The following is a 23,759-nucleotide window of genomic DNA, read 5'->3' as shown; positions in this document are numbered from 1 at the left end:
CCGATTTTGATTCCATCTTTTGTTCTGCCTTTACTTCTCATCCTGTTTCGCTGCTTTTGCGAAAGTCCTGTCCAGATCTGTGCTCTAAATTGATGACCGCTGAATGCTGTTCCACACGTCGCTGAGAGTTGTTTAACTCACTGCTGAGTTTTGCACAGACAGCGCTCCGATGATCAGACTGCAATACGATTATATCACAATCAGACAGAGGCAATTGAATAGCCTTTCCATATCCCAGCCAACATTTTCACGTGGGCCCCATGTGGGACCTGCATGGGCAACCCAAACGGAGCCAAGAGAAATTTGTCCATCAGCTCCATATGGGCCTCATGTATAGGCCCTTTCCCACCTACAGTCCTGGTACTTTTCCCTCAGTAACTTTCTAGATGAGAACTTCTAAGAACCACCATAGTGACATCATCTAATATGACAAATTTTTCTGAGGTTATTTGCATGCGTGTTTCAATAGCAACAACGACAAAATCAACAACACCGACGAAGGACGCCGGGATCGAAGCTACACTTTTGTTTATTTAGGGCTGTTTTATACGAACTTTGGTTGCATCGGAAAACATAGGCAGCTGCCTTATCAGTTAATGGTTTAAACAACAGTGTTTTTGGATGAATTTAACTATCTGAACAGTTTAAAAAGCGCATCATTTTATTTTTAAATACAGAAAGATCACATATTTTATGGGACGGGTGGCAACCCAATGCGCAGCACACACTGAACTCAGCTGACAACATGTTGAAATTGTATGACTCGTTATAAATTACTGTACTGAAATAATCATTGACTTAAAAAAAAGAGTCTTGATGCAAGTTAACCATGCAGTATCAGGCACGCAATACTTCCCTCGTGTAAACTAGATTTAATGACGGTTTAGTGTATAATAAAGTTCAATTATCCACTCTCAATAAACATCTGATTATTTATATCCATCATCCCAGGAAAAATTAAATGTAGTAATCCAGAAATCTCTTTATTTTCTGTATAGTCACACAGTACAGATGTGATGAAAACTCAAATAGTGTCTCCCGGTGTAGTCTCACACACACACGCATTTGAAACGGGTGATTCTCTTTGGATACTTTGTTAAACATTATTTCTGTTAAGGGAATTGTAAAATTAGCGCAATCATCTGAGTTGCAGGCTAGCAGCTAGTTTGTTTACTAATGGATGCTGTGGAGCTCCTCTCCTTTCTCAATGCAGGTTTTTGACTAATCACAGGCTGCAGCACCTCCCACAGTACCTTTATGCTCCAAAAGTATCTAAGAGTAAGAGATAAAAATGTCCCCTAAAACGGCATCGAGGAACTATAGTTCCTTAGGTGCGAAAGCGACAAGAAGCTCTAGTCCCAGGGAAAAGTACCTAAAACAGGCTTTAGTACCACCAATGGGAAAGGCCCTTATGTTAGCCCATGTGTGCAAAAGATGGGGACATTGCAGGAACTAAGTGGGGGCAATGTGGATGTTCATTATATGGGCCCACCTAGGTCCCAAATCAGTGCTAACAATGGGGCCAAGGTGGGTTACAAATAGTACGTTTATGGGGCCTGTGTAGGTGATCACACTGGACCCACAATGGCCCCTTATTGTGTGCCCTTATATGGGGGCTTTTGTGGGGCCAGAGTGGGCAAAAAGTGGCCCCCTTTTTATTAAATAAACCTGATTGTCGTGGGTCAAATTAATGTGTAACTCTGCAAAATTTACTTTTGAACCACTCTAACTCTGTTACATTGTTTTTTGCAAACCTGCACCTGACCAAACCAAGAATGCCAAAAGTCAGCCGAGTTTGTGTAGCTCTAATATTTTAATGTCCAAGAAATTACAAAAACAAAATATTTGAATTATGATGAAAAGGACTTCAAATCATCAGAATGTGTAAATCATGTTTTTTATTGAAGTTGATGACAAAGACAAAAAGACATAATAAACCTCTTAAATGTATCTGGATAAAGAGCACTCATCACTTGGCCTGAACAGAGTCCTCAGCTTCATACCTAAAGAAGTGTACAGAAAGAAAAGACAAGACAATTTAGACCATTTTAATTACTACAGAAAACTCACAGGACCATTACTATATGGAATTCATGAAAATCATCTACACAACTGACAAAATGATCACTTAAAGGATTATGGGTTAGGTTAGATGTGCATGACTTTCTTCTGCTAAACACAAAGATTTCGCAAGTGAATGGGTGCCAAAATTTTCAGTAATTAAATTCATGTCTTCTGAAGTGATATGATAGGTGTAGGTGAGAAACCGATCAAAATTCAAGTCCCTTTTTTACTATAAATTCTCCTCCCTGCCCAGTAGGTGGCATGAAATGTATTTTATTTTCTTGTAATAAAGCCATTGTCATTTAATAAAACACACTGGTCTTTTATTACTTTGCTATGTAGAGTGCTGGCTACAACTGTAAAATTTAAAGAGAGAAAAGGAAAATTGCCACTTAGAATTTACAATCAGATTTACAGTGGCATCTTTTGTCCTTTGTCTGGAATTACATATGAAAGGAACCTACAGTTGAAATCACAAGTGTCCTGTACATCTATGAACTGGCACCTCACAATTCTGTGTAAACATAAGTCCAGAGATGCCATCTAAAACCAAAATGCTGTCCATCATAATGTGAATATAGGATTACAAATATATTAATACCCATTTGTCAACACATTAAACAAACGCCTTGGCATAGTATGTTTTAATTTATTTAACTGGACATACATAAATGCATGCAAAGAATGCTGGATTTCATCTGAGGGTAGGTACAGAAATCTGACTAGTAGGGCTACAACCTTAAATCTAGGGGGGGTTCCGGGACATGCTCCCATGGGAGCATTTTTTTGCAATTCTGATGACTTCGAGAGAAGCATTTTTTTCCATTATTTTCTTTAGTGTTCACAGATGCAAAAACACGAGGCTGTTCAAACCAAACTTGTTCACATGACACAGTACTAGCGGAAGTTTCTCAAAGTTACCTCTCAGAAAGACAGCCTTTTGTTTCAGTTGATTGTAGGTAAATTTCCACTGTATCCAGCGCTGTTTGATCTCTGCGTTCGTAAATATCCCAATTTTTTTAATGTGTGAGAAACCGCTCCAAATGATTAAGTGAGAGAGCACTCCGAATGAATTGTACTGAATCATGAATCGATTCAGACCGTTTTGCAAGCCCGTTTGGCCAATTCACTGAAAAGAACTGACTCAGAATTATTAATTTGCGAATTGGTCATTGCTAGTTCTTTTAAACAGCCAACAGAAAGATGGTACACATGTCACTATTGCTGAAATATTCTGAGAGTAAATGTTTCTCAGGTCAGTCGGAGAGCTCATGGTACGCACGTGCGTATGGCTGTAAAGTTGCCACTGCTCCAAACAATCCCTGCAACGACATCATTAGATAAAAACTATAGTAGAGAGAGATAAAGTAAAGAGAAAGAAAAGACTCATTAAAATGATAATGTCATCGAGACCCAGGCTGAGTGTTGACTTTCTCTGCTAGAACAAAACATACAGAAACCAAATGGGGAAACGTTTCTGTGCCTCTCCTCTCTCTCCTGCCCCAGAGCAGGGCGTTGCTGACGTCAGGGGAGGAGGTCGCCATGTCACAAACATTCATAGTTACAATATAACCTGAATAAATGCATGTGGCCAAGATGACAATGATTACCTTTTGATTAAAACAATTGGTAGTGTGTGTATTCAACTCATCAACAGGCCAAAGAAACAGGGGTAACCCAGCCCAGCCTTCACTAGTTTCTTGTTCTGGTTTCTTGCTTCATTGTACTTTGTTGTGGATTATTCTCTTATTCAGCTCTTTAACTCCTCACCAACCAGCATTATTACAAAAAGCTTGACCAGTAACATGAACCAAGCAGAGGAAAAACTACATCTTAACCTAGGTCTCAACTTTAATGAAGAGCACACACTGAAATTCTGGAAGTTGGCAAACCTTTAGATTTTTTTTCCACTTTTGGCTTGAACAAACCAGTTAAAGGAAGAGTTACCCAAAAATGAAAATTATCTCATTTACTTACCCTCCTGCCATCTGTAACATTGCAGGCTGAAGACAGGAACAGACAAAGACAAAGTAGCTGAAGTGTGAGAACCCAAGTGAAGTTTATTAAATCAAATGTGTGAAACAATAAATCCAAAAAGTGAAAGTATCAAAAGAAAATTAGAAATCAAAACAAGAAACATGAACCTTGACTACAACTAAACTGGACTGGACTTGACTTGACCATGACTGAACCTATGACTATGAAAAGAGAATGATGTTACATCCACAATACTCGACAAGAAACAATGGCTAACATGAGGGCTTAAATACAGAGACTAGGTAAACAAGTTAACAAGACAACCAATGAAAATAGAAAACTGATAACAAGACAATAAACACATGAACCAATGATAAAACAGACCTGATAACAAGACAATGAACCGAACCAAACCAATATACACATGAACAAGCGGGATCACGAGGGGAATAGGAAATTGCATGACAAGACACATGACCAGACCAGGAAGTAAACAAATGTCAAAATAAAAGACATGACTAACTGAAGAACATGAATGAAAAATGAAATGATCAAATGAATGAAAAGAACAAAAACAAACATAAACTTGACATATCCCCACCTCAACGGGTGGCTCCCAATGCACAACAATCAACATAAAACAAACAAGAGTTCAACAGGGAGTTGGAGGGGCGGGGTTCTTGGGGCAATGCCAGACCTTGACCATGGGGGACCAGATGGGGCTGAAGATCATGGGGGTCAGACAGCGCTGGAGACCACGGGGGCCAGATGGCTCTGGAGACCACAGGGGACCAGATGGCGCTGGAGACAAGGGCGGAGCAGGTGGATGGCCCGGAGACAAGGGCAGTCCAGGCGATGCAGCAGGAAACCACAGTGGATCCGGCGGGCGTAGAGCATGGTCTGGCAAGACAGGGCGTGGAGCGTGGCCTGGCGAGACAGACATTGGCAGTGGAGCAGGGTCAGACAAGACAGACGTGGGCTGTGGAGTAGGGCCTAACGAGATAGTGTGGCATGGCGAGGCAGCGTTGCATGCTGGACACACAGAGGGAAGGCATGCTGGACTCTCAGAGGGCAGAGCAGCTGGAGACCCAGGGGGCGGAGCCAATGTAGGTGGAGACCCAGGGGTTAAGGTGGTCTGGCATAGTGGGTCACACATGGCAGCTTGGCATGGCAGGTCAGACGTGGCAACTTGGCATGGTGGGTCAGACGTGGCAGCTTGACATGGTGAGATAACATGGCTTGGCATGGCAGGCGTGACAACATGGCTTGGCATGGCAGGCGTGACAACATGGCTTGGCATGATAGGTGTGGGCGCTGGCTTGTAGTCTGTGGCAGGCATGAGTGCTGGCTCGTGGTCCATGGCAGGTGTGGGCGCTGGCTTGTGGTCCGTGGCAGGCATGGTGCTGGCTCGTGACCCTTTGTGGCCATGATGGTGGACGGCTCTGACATGGTGGCCACTGTAGGAGTGCAAAGTTCCTCATCAGCCACTCCTACAGTGAAAGATGAACCGCTAAGTTGCAAGGCAAAATCAATGTATTGATCCAGATTTAAAGTTATCTGACCACCATTCATCATGGAGTAGACGGGCTCATTCAAGCCTGCCTGAAAAATGTCCTTGAGGGCGATCTCATTAAAGTCCACCTAACAACTGAGATCACAAAACTCAGCAACATAGTCCTCGAGGGGACCATTCCCCTGGTGTAAATGGATGAGGCGAACTGCTGGGTTCATGATGATTGGTCGAGTATTCTGTAACGTTGCAGGCTGAAGACAGGAACAGATGAAGATGAAGTAGCTGAAGTGTGAGAACCCAAGTGCAGTTTATTAAATCAAATGTGCAAAACGATAAATCCAAAATGTGAAAGTATCATAAGAAAACTAGAAATTAAATCAAGAAACATGAACCATGACTACAACTAAACCAGACTTGACCATGACTGAGTCTATGACTATGAAAACAAGATAACAAGAACCAAACCTAATAACATTACTAAGAACAACGACATTACATCCACAATACTCGACAAGAAACATTGGCTAACATGAGGGCTTACAGAGACTAGATGACAACTAATAAAAATAGAAAACTGATAACAAGACAATAAACACATGAACAAATGATAAAACAGAACGGATAACAAGGCAATGAACCAAACCAATAAACACATGAACAAGAGGGATCACATGAGGGGAACAGGAAATCGCATGACAAGACATGTGACCAGACCAGGAAGTAAACAAATGTTAAAATAAAAGACATGACTAAATGAAGAACATGAATGAAAAATGAAATGAACAAATGAATGAAATGAACAAAAACAAAAATAAACGTGACACCATCCCAGATGTGTATGTCTGTCTTTCTTCAGCTGAACACAAACAAAGATTTTTGGAAGAATATTTAAGCTCTATAGGTCCATAAAATGCAAGTGAATGGGTGCCAAATTTGAAGCTCCAAAAAGCACATATAGCCATCGTAAAAGTAATCCATACAACTCCAGTGGATTAACTAATGTCTTCTGAAATTACACTGCTACATTACATGTAGGCTACATTAACTGTGGAATATGTTGTTAGCTTTGGTTTCGCCTGGTATTTCAGATATTAATATCTGCATGAAACTTGAATTTTCGTTTGTCTGTGCATGTAAAGCAACATTATTCTTGAGGTGTCAAGCAAAATGTGAAATATCAATCACATATTTTACAGTGAATAATAAATAAAAATTCAAACATGAAAAGAAATGAAAATAAATCAATATAGCCTACAAATAGATGAAAGTCCCATAAGTCTGTTAGGAATTGTTACGATAGGACACTATTAATCATTTACATACAATACTTACAATAATAAGAAGAACACTTAACGTTCTGAAATGTAGCACAGTTTAAAGATGAAGAAGAAAAAAAAAAAGACGGAGCATGTTTCAGTTTCTTCGTTTTACATAAGTAGGAATATTCCGAATAGATGAATACTCTATGAAGCATTTAAACCTTTATAAAGCATTTTAACTTATTTCGGAATAAAGTCTTAACCAATTAATAACCTTAATCTCTGATGTGGATATAAATGTGATTAACTGATAGACAGATAGACGAGCTCCGACGTGAAATCATCACTTCAGGTCAGGAATTTAACATTGCACTCAGGTTTAGGCTATAAATAAATACATGGGAATCACGTGTGAATCGTGTGATACATTAACAGACATTTCAAGAAATGGAAAGTGTAAATGATGTCATATCTTAGATAATGTTACACTTGATAAGCTCCAGAGATGCACAATTAACAGAGATCACAAACGGAGTCGAGACCGCGCCCATCCAATCTGAAATAACAACGTGTGCATTTTCATTCATAAGGTTTACACTTTAGAAATATTGGCTGCACAGATTCATAAAGTAATTGTAATTTTGGATATGTTTATTTAAAAAATGTCACTTTATCCTTGTGCTTCTTCGATAATCAGTCATACAAATATTTTTTATATTATTCGGATGAATCCATTATTTGTTTTGAAGTCATTATTCATGCCTTTCCGGATAGGGTATTCGGCTTCGGGCACATCTCTAAAATATATGTATATATATGTAATCATAAGATTGTAAACATATACAGTTGAAGTCAGAAGTTTACATACACCTTAGCCAAATACATTTGAACTCAGTTTTTCACAATTCCTAACATTTAATCGTAGAAAACAGTCCGTTTTAGGTCAGTTATGATCACTAATCCATTTTATTGAAGTCGATGTGTCAATCAAATTAGTTTTACTGAAGACAGTTGTTTGCAAAATCAAATGGCAGAAGTCAGCAGTACAAAAGCCTCTGAGTTCGAAGACAGGAGAATCCAGGTCCAAAAACATCAATACTTATAGTCAGATACAGCATCAAGTTGACGTTAATGCTATAGCTTCTAGAATTCTGATTGGTTACAAGCATTGATAACTATAGAACAATTCTGGACATGGTCATCGTGTCCATTGTTTATCTCACTGATTGTTGGCATGACACTTTAGTTCTGTATATAGGATCCAATGGTCCGAGTCAGGACATAGGCCACGGACAGTCTTCCCTTTATAGACAATAGTAGGTCTCTGAGGTCCAGTTGTCCACCTCTCGACTGCTATTCTCACTTTAGTGAATTCCTGAAACAGAAATACTTTTGGAGAAACACACACAGTTTCTCCTATTCAAGGTTTCTGTTGGAGACTGGTCTTATCTTATTGGAACTTAAAACATAGAGATAACTGTACTTTCTCTCAGGAGAGCTGAAATTGTATTCTTGTTAACTTGGCAGAAACATTCATAATCAATGTAGACACTAGAGAAGCGGCCTACGTGACCTAGGCCTCTTAGTCAGAAGACACACTGTCTCCTAAAGCATGAAGACAGATAAAGAATGGTCTCAAACTGCTTGTATGAGCATAACACCACAAAGAACATATATTAAGATACTTAGAATAATAAATCATTAGTTCAAAAGGATCAGTTTAAATTTAATTCACTCAAAGGATATATATATCCAGGCATCCACCCCTTCAGTAGCACTGCCTTTAAATTGTTTAACTTGGGTCAAATGTTTTGGGAAGCCTTCCACTAACTTCTCACAATAAGTTGCTGGAATTTTGGCCCATTCCTCCAGACAGAACTGGCGTAACTGAGTCAGGTTTGTAGGCCTCCTTGCTTGCACATGCTTTTTCAGTTCTGCCCACAAATTTTGTATCAGATTGAGGTCAGGGCTTTGTGATGGCTGCTCCAGTACCTTGACTTTGTTGTCCTTAAGCCATTTTGCCACAACTTTAGAGGTATGCTTGGGGTCATTGTCCATTTGGAAGACCCATTTGCGACCGAGTTTTAACTTCCTGGCTGATGTCTTGAGATGTTGCTTTAATATATCCACATAATTTTCCTTCCTCATGATGCCATCTATTTTGTGAAGTACACCAGTCCCTTCTGCAGCAAAGCACCCCCACAAAATGATGCTGCCACCCCCATGCTTCACAGTTGGGATGGTGTTCTTCGGCTTGGAAGTTTCACCCTTTTTCCTCCAAACATAACGATGGTCATTATGGCCAAAAAGTTCCATTTTGTTTCATCAGACCAGAGGAAATTTCTACAAAAAGTAAGATCTTTGTCCCCATGTGCGCTTGCATTTTTTATGGCAGTTTTGGAGCATTGGCTTCTTCCTTGCTGAGCAGCCTTTCAGGTTATGTCGATATAGGACTCGTTTTACTGTGGATATACACTACCGGTCAAAAGTTTTGCACTACCGGTCAAAACGTACTCATTCTTTATTATAATTATTTTTTCTTCACATTTTAGAATAATAGTAAAGTTATCGAAATTATGGAATAACCTAAATGGCACTATGGGAATTATGTTGTGACTAAACAAAATCCAAAATAAATCAAAACTGTGTTATATTTTAGCATCTTCAAAGTAGTCACCCTTTGCCTAGAATTTGCAGACATGTACTCTTGACATTTTCTCAACCAACTTCTTGAGGTATCACCCTGGGATGCTTTTTAAACAGTATTGAATGAGTTCCCATCTATGTTGGGCACTTATTGGTTGCTTTTCTTTATTATTTGGTCCAAGTCATCCATTTCAAAAACTTTGATTTTTTTTAAATTAAATTTTAGTTTTATAATGAAATAAATTAATATGGTGGCACAATTATATTTTTGTCTACAAAACTAATTTCAAACATTTAAGCATACGCCATCAGATCAAAAGATTTTTAAGATCATGAGAAACATCAGACAAGTGTTTCAAAACTTTTGAGCGGTAGTGTAGATACTTGTCTACCCGTTTCCTCCAGCATCTTCACAAGGTCCTTTGCTGTTGTTCTGCGATTGATTTGCACTTTTCGCACCAAACTACGTTCATCTCTAGGAGATAGAATGCATCTCCTTCCTGAGCGGTATGAAGGCTGCATGGTCCTGTAGTGTTTATACTTGCATACTATTGTTTTTACAGATGAATGTGGTACCTTCAGGCATTTGGAAATGGCTCTAAAGGATGAACCAGACTTGTGGAGGTCCACAATTTTTTTTCTGAGGTCTTGGCTGAGGTCTCAAACACATTCAATAAAGCCATATGTAAGCTCATATTGCTGATTTTTACATTTTATTTAATAAAGTTATAATAATAAGGGTGTTTATTGTCAGTGTGTCATTCAGTGATTTTACAATACAGCCTACATTAAAGTTTTGCACCTAAAGCACCCAATACTGAAACTGATATACAAACGCGGCTGTTCTACAGTACGTGTCTAAAGCATATAAAGTGATTAAACTAGTCTTAATTAACTTACAGAAACCATGATCCACCTCATAACAAATTAAAATATAATCTGCATGCACAATACTCCGTAGTAAACTTCCTTTACATCTCTTGATTGCAATGTTTTGCCCCCTCATTCAAGTCCTTGGTTCATGCATGCTCATCGACAGCTCACTGATCAGCAGTTCTCAGTATTATGTCCGAAAGAGGTGATTCTCAATTCAGTGTACTGGTGACTCGTGAATTGCTGTGATCGACTCGATGTACTGCTGACGAGAGAGCTGCTGTCCCCGGATCAGTGTACTGTTGATTTGAGAGCTGCTGTCCCTGGATCAGTGTACTGTTGATTTGAGAGCTGCTCTCCCCGGATCAGTGTACTGTTGACTCGAGAGCTGTAGACTGGATCATCTTCATACGTTGAAAAAACGGTAATACAATCAAGATATAAACATATTTCCAGTATGTTTTATTTGTTTATACTTCAAAAAACACCTGAAACATAAATTTCTCCCCTTAACCACACGCATGCACAATGGTCAACAGCTCATCAGTTCTCAGTACGCTGAACACCTACGAAAGAGGCGATTCTCAGTTCAGTGTACCGTTGAATCGAGAACTGTTATGAGCGACTCACTGTACTGCTGTCTCAAGAACTGTTGTGACTGGAGCGTTCAGTCCGATTTGTGACCTTGTTGGAGTGGTTCATTGCAAAGACGAGTTAGAAAAAGCAGATGACACCAGTTCTAGGATCATATTACTCCCAGTTATCGGCTCATTTAGAGTCGGAGTGTCAGGCATGTCCGAGAGACAGGTTAAGATAGAGTAACTTGTGGATCAGTGGCGACTTGAGACGCGAAATGTTTCAAACGATTCAGTCCGATTTGGTGAACTGGTTCAACACGTTCACTAAAAAGAACCGGTTCAAAAGAACGATTCGTCCACAAATTGGACATCACTATAGATTAAGTGCAAGTGGAAAGATAAAATGTCAAAACAAGAGGTCCCTGCTGGAGTCATGAAACAAACCGTTCCAACCTGCAGCTCTAACGCCACAATAAAAAGCACGACATCAAGCACGAGTGAGCTTGTGAGATGTGGCAGTCCAGTCACAGTCCAATGCGCAACCATGCATGAAATTTCGTTTGGATTTAATCCGAGAATATTCACTATACAGATGCGTGTAGTATGAGATGGAGAAAAACAAAAGACAAAAATTAAGTTAATAAGGCAGCAGTTAATACATTTTGTGCATCCATGACAATAAGTATAAAATTCACAACCACTGGTATTATTGCAACGAATAAGAGTCAGCTAAAAACTTACTGAGTGCACCTTTAAAGACCATAAATGGTGGAAACATGAAGGACACTGTTATAGCTTCTCTGCAAAATGCACTCTCTCATGTTGTATAAGGGTGTGTGACCGACTGAAACTCTTTCCACTTTAACGGCATGAGAAAGGCTTCTCTACAGTGTGAATTCTCAAGTGCACGTTAAGGTGTTCTTTACTCTTGAAACTATTGCCACATTTAAGGAATTTTAGAGGCTAATCAGCAGTGTGACATTTTATGTGTCTCTGAAGATTTTGTTTCAGAGTAAAACTCTTTTCACACTGATGGCATGTGAAAGGTTTCTCTCCAGTATGAATTTTCATATGGTTGTCAAGACTTCCTTTCTGTGTGAAACACTTTCCACACTGATGGCATGTGAAAGGTTTCTCTCCAGTATGAATTTTCATGTGGTTGTCAAGAATTGCTTTCTGTTTGAAACTCCTTCCACACTGATGGCATGTGAAAGGTTTTTCTCCAGTGTGAATCCTTATGTGTCTCTGAAGACTTTCTTTCTGTGTGAAACTCTTTCCACACTGAGGACATGTGAACGGTTTCTCTCCGGTGTGAATTATTGTGTGTCTCTCAAGATTTTGTTTCTGTGTAAAACTCTTTCCACACTGAGGACATGTAAAAATGCTCCCTCCAGTGTGAATTCTTATGTGTCTCTTAAGATGTTGTCTCTCTGTGAAACTCTTTCCACACTGAAGGCACATGAAAGGTTTCTCTCCAGTGTGAATTCTCATGTGCGCATTAAGGGATCCTTTACACCTGAAACTATTCCCACATAGAAGGCATGAGAAAGGCTTCTCTCCAGTGTGAAATTGTTTGTGTCTTTTAAGGCCTAATTTGTCTATGTAACTTTTTCCACACTGAATGCATGTGTAAGGTTTCTCTCCAGTGTGAATTTTCATGTGCATGTTAAGTTTTCCTTTCAGTGTGAAACTCTTTCCACACTGAAGGCATGTGAAAGGTTTCTCTCCAGTGTGAATTAGCATGTGTCTTTTAAGACTTCCTTTCTTTGTGAAACTCTTTCCACACTGAAGGCATGTGAAGGAATTTTTGGCATGAGTTTTGTTTTGTGAGGAATTCTTCTCAGTCTGTGAGCAACTAAAAGATGTTTCTCCAGTTATGAAATGATCAGGATTCTGATACAGACCTTCCTCCTCCATTACATTCAGTTCTTGACTTTCCTCCTTCACTTCTATAGGTTCTTGATTTTCCTCTTTCACTTCAATAGGTTCTTTACTTTCTTCTTTCATTTCCATCAAGTCTGAAAAGAAAATATCAATTAATATGTGACCCTCAATGTAATGGAAATTGCACCTCCGATATGTGGAATATTTCATATCTCATCTTGCTGCTGCTTACCAGAACAAAAAGGCATTACGCTTGCTACTGCAGTACTACCACAACAGATCAGTGGGCACAGGCTCACCAAAACTGACAGTTAAAGACTGGAAAAACATAGCCTGGTCTGATGAATCTTGATTTCTGCTGAGGTACACAGATGGTAGACCCACTGCCTCAGCTTTCTGTTCTTGGCTGACAGAAGTGGAACCCGACGTGTTCTTCTGCTGTTGTAGCCAATCCACCTCAATTGGACGTGTTGTGCATTCTGAGATGCTATTCTGCTCACTACAATTGTACAGAGGGGTTATCTGAGTTACCATAGCCTTTCTGTCAGCTTCAACCAGTCTGGCCATTCTCTGTTGACCTCTCTCATCAACAAGGTGTTTCTGTCCACAGAACTGCCGCTCACTGGATGTTTTTTTTGTTCTGAGTAAACTCTGGAGACTGTAGTGCATGAAAATCCCAGGTGATCAGCAGTTACAGAATTACTCAAAGCAGCCCGTCTGGCACCAAAAATCATACCACAGTTGAAATAACTTATGCTGCGTCTTAAATTGTGTACTGTCAACGTATGTACTGTACTGGATGAAGGACATACTTATCTGCCTGCAAAACAATACGTTCTTTTAGGTATGCATGCAAGTAGTATGAATAGATTTCGGACATACTTTGTTCAGGGACGTGGGCATTGTCTCGTGACCCGAAGATATGACATAGGAACAACAACCGTGAAAACTATCTGCTCTGGTTTTGTTAAACAAGCACCATTTAAGCATAAGGATAAATTATCTTGGTATCCAGCTCTGGAAAAAATTAAGAGGCCACTCCAAATGTTCAGATTACTTCAGGTATGTGTTTGAGTATAATGAAAATGTTTGTTTTATTCTATAAACTACTGACAAAATTTCTCCCAAATTCCAAATAAAAATATAGTCACTTAGAGCATTCATTTGCAGAAAATGACAACTGGTCAAAATAACAAAAAAGATGCAGTGTTTTCAGACCTCGAATAATGCTAAGAAAACAAGTTCACATTCAATTTAAAAAAACACAATACTAATGTTTTAAGTTAGGAAGAGTTCTGAAATCAATATATGGTGGAATAACCCTTTTCAATCACAGCTTTCATGCATATTTGCTCACTTTCCACCAGTCTTTCACATTGCTGTTGGGTGATTTTATGCCACTCCTGGCTCAAAAATTAAAGCAGGAATTCAACAGACACTGGAATGTAATGGCTGCCATACATGTAGAGATGCTGATTTAAGAAACATTTGGAGTGGTCTCTTAAATTTTCTAGAGCTGTATGTAGCACTTACAGTGGAGAAGAGCCATCTGACTCACTAGTCACCACCGTTCACCGTTAAATCCAGCGTTTGAACATGACGCCACACGATTGGCTGATTAGATAATCTCATGAATAAGTAGGCGTACAGGTGTACCTAATAAAATAGTCATTTAGTGTGTGTGTGCATGCAAATATATATATATACTGTGTGTATATATACAGTTGTGCTCAAAAGTGTGCATACCCTGGCAGAAATTGTGAAATTTTGGCATTGATTTTGAAAATATGATTGATCGTGCAAAAAAACTGTCTTTTATTTAAGGATAGTGATAATATGAAGCCATTTATCATTACATAGTTGTTTGGCTCCTTTTTAAATCATAATAATAGAAATCACCCAAATGGCCCTGATCAAAAGTTTACATACCCTTGAATGTTTGGCCTTGTTACAGACACACAAGGTGACACACACAGGTTTAAATGGCAATTAAAGGTTAATTTCCCACACCTGTGGCTTTATAAATTGCAATTAGTGCCTGTGTATAAATAGTCAATGAGTTTGTTAGCTCTCACATGGATGCACTGAGCAGGCTAGATACTGAGCCATGGGGAGCAGAAAAGAACTGTCAAAAGACCTGTGTAACAAGGTAATGGAACTTTATAAAGATAGAAAAAGATATAAAAAGATATCCAAAGCCTTGAAAATACCAGTCAGTACTGTTCAATCACTTATTAAGAAGTGGAAAATTCAGGGATCTCTTGATACCAAGCCAAGGTCGGGTAGACCAAGAAAGATTTCAGCCAAAACTGCCAGAAGTATTGTTCGGGATACAAAGAAAAACCCACAGGTAACCTCAGCAGAAATACAGGCTGCTCTGGAAAAAGATGGTTTGGTTGTTTCAAGGAGCACAATACGACGATACTTGAACAAAAATGAGCTGCATGGTCGAGTTGCCAGAAAGAAGCCTTTACTGCGCCAATGCCACAAAAAAGCCCAGTTACAATATGCCCGACAACACCTTGACATGCCTCACAGCTTCTGGCACACACTAATTTGGAGTGACAAGACCAAAATAGAGCTTTATGGTCACAACCATAAGCGCTATGTTTGGAGAGGGGTCAACAAGGCCTATAGTGAAAAGAATACCATCCCCACTGTGAAGCATGGTGGTGGCTCACTGATGTTTTGGGGGTGTGTGAGCTCTAAAGGCATGGGGAATCTTGTGAAAATTGATGCAAGATGAATGCAGCATGTTATCAGAAAATACTGGCAGACAATTTGCATTCTTCTGCACGAAAGCTGCGCATGGGACGCTCTTGAACTTTCCAGCACGACAATGACCCCAAGCACAAGGCCAAACTGACATTCCAGTGATTACAGCAGAAAAAGGTGAAGGTTCTGGAGTGGCCATCACAGTCTCCTGACCTTAATATCACCGAGCCACTCTGGGGAGATCTCAAACGTGCGGTTCATGCAAGACGACCAAAGACTTTGCATGACCTGGAGGCATTTTACAAAGACGAATGGGCAGCTATACTACCTGCAAGAATTTAGGGCCTCATAGACAACTATTACAAAAGACTGCACGCTGTCATTGATGCTAAAGGGGGCAATACACAGTATTAAGAACTAAGGGTATGCAGACTTTTGAACAGGGGTCATTTCATTATTTTCTTTGTTGCCATGTTTTTTTTTATGATTGTGCCATTCTGTTATAACCTACAGTTGAATATGAATCCCATAAGAAATAAAAGAAATGTGTTTTGCCTGCTCACTCATGTTTTCTTTAAAAATGGTACATATATTACCAATTCTCCTAGGGTATGCAAACTTTTGAGCACAAATGTACACTGGTGGCCAAAAGTTTGGTATAATGTACAGATTTTGCGGTTTCGTAAGGAAATTAGTAATTTAATTCACCAAAGTGGCATTCAACTGATCACAAAGTATAGTCAGGACATTCCTTATGTAAAAAACAGCACCATCACTATTTGAAAAAAGTAATTTTTGATCAAATCTAGACAGGCCCCATTTCCAGCAGCCATCACTCCAACACCTTATCCTTGAGTAATCATGCTAAATTGCTAATTTGGTACTAGAAAATCACTTGCCATTATATCAAACACAGTTCAAAGCTATTTGGATCATTAAATGAAGCTTAACATTGTCTTTGTGTTTGTTTTTGAGTTGCCACAGTATGCAATAGACTGGCATGTCTTAAGGTCAATATTAGGTCAAAAATGGCAAAAAAGAAACAGTTTCTCTAGAAACTCATCAGTCAATCATTGTTTTGAAGAATACAATATGATACAATGCTTGAAATTGCCAAAAAACTGAAGATTTCATTCAAAGGTGTACACTACAGTCTTCAAAGACAAAGGACAACTGGCTCTAACAAGGACAGAAAGAGATGTGGAAGACCAGATGTACAAGTAAACAAGAGGATAAGTACATCAGAGACTCTAGTTAGAGAAATAGATGCCTCACATGTCCTCAGCTGACAGCTTCATTGAATTCTACCCGCTCAACACCAGTTTCATGTACAACAGTAAAGAGAAGACTCAGGGGTGCAGGCCTTATGGGAAGAATTGCAAAGAAAAAGCCACTTTTGAAACAGAAAAACAAAAAGAGAAGGTAAGAGTGGGAAAAGAAACAGACATTGGACAACAGATAATTGGAAAAGAGTGTTATGGATCTTAACCCCATTGAGCTTTTGTGGGATCAGCTAGACTGTAAGGTGCATGAGAAGTGCCCGACAAGACAGTCACATCTATGGCAAGTGCTACAGGAAGCGTGGGGTGAAATGTCACCTGAGTATCTGGACAAACTGACAGCTAGAATGTCAAGGATCTGCACAGGTGTCATTGCTGCACGTGGAGAATTTTTTGATGAGAACTCTTTGAAGTAGTTTAAGAGTTCTGAACATTTTTTTCAAATTGTAATAGTAATTTTTCACATTATTAATGTCCTGTCTATACATTGTGATCAGTTGAATGGCACTTTGATGAATAAAAGTACCAATTTCTTTCCATATGAGCAAAATCTGTACATTATTCCAAATGTTTGGCTGACAGTGTATATAGTATATATACAGTGTGTATATATGCATGTACATATATATATATATATATATATATATATATATATATATATATATGTGTGTGTGTGTGTGCGCGTTCATCATAAGTTTTAAACATATACAGTATTATGAATTATTGGAATCTTTTTTTTTTTTTTTTTGTAAAATTATAGCAATTTTATGCAGTTAGTCCACTGTATTTGTGTAAAGTGATCTTCTAAATTTGGGTGTGAAAAATTGCAGGTGTCAGCCAATAAGTGCCTCAGATTTTGTGCACACTTATGAAACCAGTTTATTAGAAATCTTTTATTTTTATTTTATTCTCCTAAATGTTTCCATTTTACTCTTTACTTGTAGTAATATACCAACTACAGACAACAGCGGAGCCCACGTCAATAGTATAGTCAAGAGTAATGGAATGGATCAGCAGGAGTGTGTTCCACAAGGTGGTCCGAAAAGATTGATTGCAAGTGGAAAGATAAAATGTCCAAACAAGAGGTCCCTGCGGGAGTCATGAAACAAACCATTAAACCTGCAGCTCTCACGCCACAATAAAAGGCACGACATCAAGCACGAGTGAGCTTGTGAGACACGGCAGGCCGGTCACAGTCCATTGCACAACAATGCATGAAAATTCGTTTGGATTTAATTCAAGAATGTTCATTAAACAGATGTGTGTAGTATGAGACGGAGACAAAGACAAAAATTAAGTTAATAAGGCAGCAGTTAATACATTTTGTGCATCCTCGACGATAAGTATAAAATTCAAAACCACTGGTATTATTGCAACGAATAAGAGTCAGCTAAAAACTTACTGAGTGCACCTTTAAAGACCATGAATGGTGGAAACATGAAGGACACTGTTATAGCTTCTCTGCAAAATGCACTCTCTCATGTTGTATAAGGGTGTCTGATCGACTGCAACTCTTTCCACATTAGGGATGGGAATTGTAAGGAATTTAACGATTCCGGTTCCAGTAATTATTTTAGTACCTTTTTTAAAATGAATTATTTGGAAATGATAAATGGAATTATTTTTGTATTTACTACCCTCTGCTATCTGTTACCAAATAATGAGATAATTTCAGATTTCTACAGAGCAGAACATTAACAAATCAGAAATAAATGTAATACAATCCTTGTAAAAGGTGTGTTTACAGACTTTGAGACATAAATACAATCTAATAATAGATCCTTACTCTATTTTAAATATATCTAAACCAACAAGAAAAGTGATGGCATATTTCATTAATTATTTTTTATAAAATTCCACTGATTACAACAAAACTCATTATTTTTAATTATACATGGTCATATAAACAAGTCAGTAACTGCAATTTTAATTTTGAGGTGGACATTCATAACTTGCACATCAGTATAAGATTACTTGTATGGTGGATTATAAATGGAAGCGCTGTATGTTTTGCGCTACAAATTCAAAAGAACCTGCTCATTAGAATGATTCTTTCAGGAATCTAACTGTACCAGAAGCGCCATATGTTTTGGGCTGTAGATTCAAGAGAACCGGCTCCTTTGAATGATTCTTTCAGGAATCTAACTGTACCAGAAGCGCCATATGTTTTGGGCTGTAGATTCAAGAGAACCGGCTCCTTTGAATAATTCTTTTGGAAATCTAACAATACCGGAAGCACATATGTTTCACGCTGTAGATTCAAAAGAGCCGTCTTGAGATCGGGAATCAAATACACTGGTAGAGCTGTGTGTTTTACGCTGTAGAGTCAGTAGAGGGCAGTGCTGCTGCAGAGATGCACTGCTGGAAACACTGTCAGAGTATTTCAGGATGGTGTTCCAGCCGCATCTCCTGCACACAGGAGAACCGTTAATGGAACTGAAAGATCATATGATTCTGGTATTTTTTAAAGAATGGAACAGGTTCTGAACAAGAACCGTTTCTCGGTTCCCAACCCTATTCCACATTGATGGCATGAGAAATGCTTCTCTACAGTGTGAATTCTCAGGTGCACGTTAAGGTGTTCTTTACTCTTGAAACTATTGCCACATTTAAGGAATTTTAGAGGCTAATCAGCAGTGTGACATTTTATGTGTCTCTGAAGATTTTGTTTCAGAGTAAAACTCTTTTCACACTGATGGCATGTGAAAGGTTTCTCTCCAGTATGAATTTTCATATGGTTGTCAAGACTTCCTTTCTGTGTGAAACACTTTCCACACTGATGGCATGTGAAAGGTTTCTCTCCAGTATGAATTTTCATGTGGTTGTCAAGAATTGCTTTCTGTTTGAAACTCTTTCCACACTGAAGGCATGTGAACGGTTTTTCTCCAGTGTGAATCCTTATGTGTCTCTGAAGACTTTGTTTCTGTGTAAAACTCTTTCCACACTGAGGACATGTAAAAGTGCTCACTCCAGTGTGAATTACTGTGTGTCTCTTAAGATGTTGTTTCTCTGTGAAACACTTTCCACACTGATTGCACGAGAAAGGTTTCTCTCCAGTGTGAATTCTCATGTGCACTTTAAGGGATCCTTTACACCTGAAACTATTACCACACAGAAGGCATGAGAAAGGCTTCTCTCCAGTGTGAAATTGTTTGTGTCTTTTAAGGCCTAATTTGTCTATGTAACTTTTTCCACACTGAATGCATGTGTAAGGTTTCTCTCCAGTGTGAATTTTCATGTGCTTGTTAAGTTTTCCTTTCAGTGTGAAACTCTTTCCACACTGAGGGCAGGTGAAAGGTTTCTCTCCGGTGTGAATTCTCGTGTGTACATTAAGGGATCCTTTACATGTGAAACTATTACCACACTGAAGACATGTGAAAGGTTTCTCTCCAGTGTGAATTCTCATGTGTCTTTTAAGACTTCCATTCTGTGTGAAGCTCTTTCCACACTGAAGGCATGTGAAGGAATTTATGGCTTGACTTTTGTTTTGTGAGGAATTCTTCTCAGTCTGTGAGCAACTGAAAGATTTTTCTCCAGTTATGAAATGATCAGGATTCTGATACAGATCTTCCTCCTCCACTTCATTCAGTTCTTGACTTTCTTCTTTCACTTCAATCGGTTCTTTATTTTCTTCTTTCATTTCCAAGTCTGAAAAGAAAATATCAATGAATATAAGTGACCCTCAATGTAATGGAAATTGTAGCTCCGATAAGTGAAATATTTAACATCTCATATTGCTGCTGCTTACCAGAACAAAGAGGCATTACACATGCTACTGCAGTACTACCACATCAGATTGCGTCAGTGTCTGCTGCTAGAATATGTAATACTAACAATCCAACAAGTGCAAAATATTTTGTACAAAATTTGTGCAAACAATTCAGCAGCAGCAGGCTGATATACGTTTGAAGTCAGAAGTTAACATACACTTAGGTTGAAGTCATTAAAACTAATGTCGGGTTTTAATTTAAAATTTTAACCACTCCACAGATTTAATATTAGCAAATTATAGTTTAGGCAACTCCTTTAGGACATCTACTTTGTGCATGACAAGTAATTTTTCCAACAATTGTTTACAGACAGATTGTTTCACTTTTAATTGACTAAATCACAATTCCAGTGGATCAGAAGTTTACATACACCAAGTTAACTGTGTCTTTAAGCAGTTTGGAAAATTCCAGAAAATGATGTCAAACCTTTAGACAATTAGCCAATTAGCTTCTGATAGGAGGTGTACTGAATTAGAGATGTACCTGTAGATGTATTTTAAGGCCTACCTTCAAACTCAGTGCCTCTTCGCTTAACATCATGGGAAAATCAAAAGAAATCAGCCAAGACCTCAGAAAAAAACTGTGGACCTCCACAAGTCTGGTTCATCCTTAGGAGCAATTTCCAAATGCCTGAAGTACCACATTCATTTGTACAAATAATAGTATGCAAGTATAAACACCATAGGACCATGCAGCCATCATTCCACTCAGGAAGGAGACGCATTCTGTCTCCTAGAGATGTGCATAGTTTGGTGCGAAAAGTGCAAATCAATCCCAGAACAACAGCAAAGGACCTTGTAAAGATGCTGGAGTAAACAGGTAGACAGGTATCTATTTCCACAGTAAAACAAGTCCTATATCGACATAACCTTAAAGGCTGCTCAGCAAGGAAGATCTGTTCCAAAACCGCCATAAAAAAGCCAGACTACAGTTTGCAAGTGCACATGGGGACAAAGATCTTACATTTTGGAGAAATTTCCTCTGGTCTGATGAAACAAAAATGGAACGTTTTGGCCATAATGACCATCATTATGTTTGGAGGAAAAAGGGTGAGGCTTGCAAGCCGAAGAACACCATCCCAACCGTGAAGCATGGGGGTGGCAGCATCATGTTGTGTGGGTGCTTTGCTGCATGAGGGACTGGTGCACTTCACAAAACAGATGACATCATGAGGAAGGAAAATTATCAGAAGAAGAATCAGAATCAGAATGAGCTTTATTGCCAAGTTTGCTTACACATACAAGGAATTTGTCTTGGTGACAGAAGCTTCCATTACACAACAATACAAAACAGCAACAAGACTTTTAAAAAATAATTACAAATTGAATAAAAAAATAAATATTGAAAAGAAAATAAAGTATATATAGAATACACAATATATATATATATATATATATATATACACACACATACATACATATATATACACATACATATACATATATATATACATATATACACACACACACACACACACACACACACATAGTATATGTATATATACACATACACACACACACACACACACACACACACGTAGTGCAAATCTAAATACAAATTGGTTATATACAGTGCAAGGGAATGTAATGGCAGAAGAGGTTGGATGTGATGGATAATATAAAAAGACTAAGCTGTGTATTGCACATTAATTATTGCTCAATGGGGCAGTTTTAACTGTTCATGAGATGGATAGCCAGAGGGAAAAAACTGTTCCTGTGCCTGACGGTTCTGGTGCTCAGAGCTCTGAAGCGTCGGCCAGAAGGCAACAGTTCAAAAAGGTAATGGGCAGGGTGAGTGGGGTCCAGAGTGATTTTTCCAGCCTTTTTCCTCACTCTGGAAGTGTATAGTTCTTGAAGGAAGGGCAGGGGGCAACCAATAATCCTCTCAGCAGTCCGAACTGTCCTCTGTAGTCTTCTGATATCCGATTTCGTAACTGAACCAAACCAGACAGATATTGAACCTCTGCTGGGCCTTTTTCGCAATGGAGTCAATGTGGGTCTCCCACTTCAGGTCCTGTGAGATGGTAGTGCCCAGGAACCTGAATGACTCCACTGCTGCCACAGTGCTGTTTAGAATGGTGAGGGGGGTCAGTGTTGTGGTGTTCCTCCTAAAGTCCACAATCATCTCCACCGTTTTGAGCGTGTTCAGCTCAAAGCTGTTTTGACTGCACCAGACAGCCTGCTGTTTAACCTCCCTTCTGTATACAGACTCATCATCAACTCAGATGAGGCCGATGACAGTGGTGTCGTCTGCAAACTTCAGGAGCTTGACAGAGGGGTTCTTGGCGATGCAGTCGTTGGTGTAGAGGGAAAAGAGTAGTGGGGAGAGCACACATCCATGGGTGATTATACAGGTGCTGGAAGTGAATTTCCCCTGTCTCACAAGCTGCTGCCTGTCTGTCAGAAAGCTGGTAATCCACTGACAGATAGACGTGGGAACAGAGAGTTGGTGTAATTTAGTCCGGAGAATAGCTGTGATGATGGTGTTGAAAGCCGAACTGAAGTCCACAAAAAGGATCCTTGCATATGTCCCTGGTCCGTCCAGATGTTGCAGTATATTATGCAATCCCATGTTGACTGCATCATCCACAGACCTGTTTGCTCAATAAGCAAATTGAAGGGAATCTAGAATGGGTCCAATGATGTCCTTCATGTGGGCCAACACTAGTCTCTCAAATGATTTCATGACCACAGACGTCAGGGCGATGGGTCTGTAGTCATTAAGTCCTGTGATTTTTGGTTTCTTTGGGACAGGAATGATGATTGAGCATTTGAAGCAGCAGGGAACTTCACATTTCTCCAGTGATCTACTGAAAGTCAGTGTGAAGATGGGGGCCAGCTGGTTAGCACAGGATCTAAGACATGCAGGTGAAACGCCATCTGGGACTGAAGCTTTCCTTATCTTTTGTTTTCGAAAGACACGGCACACATCATCTTCACAGACCTTAAGTGCAGGTTGAGTAGCAGGAGGGGGGAGGAGGGGGGTTGCAGGAGGTGTTGAGGTTTGTGTGAAGTCAAGGTCAGAGCGGGTGTGGGGTGTGAGATTGGGCCTTTCAAATCTACAGTAGAACACATTCAGGTCGTCAGCCAGTTGTTGGTCCACCACAGGGTTGGGGGCAGGAGTCCTGTAATTTGAAAATTTGTTTTTCAGCTTCTCAGAGTATCTTCTTTTAGCCACTCTGCTAAATGGCTTCTTTTAGC

At 39.3% G+C, this 23,759-nt stretch overlaps 2 protein-coding genes across 15 annotated transcripts in view; both read right to left on the bottom strand.

Annotated features, from left to right (window-relative positions):
* LOC127450331 (gastrula zinc finger protein XlCGF57.1-like) overlaps nt 1-23,759 on the bottom strand; it is a 296,850-nt gene that overhangs the window by 109,733 nt on the left and 163,358 nt on the right. For 5 of the 13 annotated variants that reach the window (XR_007898948.1, XR_007898949.1, XR_007898946.1 and 2 more), the window contains exons 2-3: nt 12,815-12,928; nt 4,105-8,188 (exon numbers count right to left, since the gene is read on the bottom strand). The exons of 6 other annotated variants lie outside the window; for them this stretch is intronic. Coding sequence is in view for 1 of the 7 variants with exons in the window: in XM_051714365.1 (XP_051570325.1) it covers nt 11,874-12,928 (1,055 nt within the window). In the remaining 6 variants the exon portion in view is untranslated. Of the gene's footprint in view, nt 1-1,875; nt 2,004-4,104; nt 12,929-13,026; nt 13,049-23,759 lie in introns of those variants that run through there. 2 more of the 13 variants (XR_007898956.1, XM_051714365.1) reach the window with 2 other exon arrangements.
* The window catches only part of LOC127450390 (gastrula zinc finger protein XlCGF8.2DB-like), a 37,249-nt gene continuing 17,594 nt past the window's right edge, over nt 4,105-23,759 (bottom strand). For both annotated transcript variants that reach the window (XM_051714476.1, XM_051714477.1), the window contains 2 exons: nt 18,201-20,437; nt 4,105-11,660 (listed from right to left, as the gene is read on the bottom strand). In XM_051714476.1, coding sequence (XP_051570436.1) covers nt 19,416-20,437 — 1,022 coding nt within the window. In that variant the 3' untranslated portion in view covers nt 4,105-11,660; nt 18,201-19,415. The remainder of the gene's footprint in view (nt 11,661-18,200; nt 20,438-23,759) is intronic.

The sequence above is a fragment of the Myxocyprinus asiaticus genome, chromosome 13 (assembly GCF_019703515.2).
Source record: "Myxocyprinus asiaticus isolate MX2 ecotype Aquarium Trade chromosome 13, UBuf_Myxa_2, whole genome shotgun sequence".
Lineage (NCBI taxonomy): Eukaryota > Metazoa > Chordata > Actinopteri > Cypriniformes > Catostomidae > Myxocyprinus > Myxocyprinus asiaticus.
This window is presented reverse-complemented; position numbering and strand designations above follow the sequence as displayed.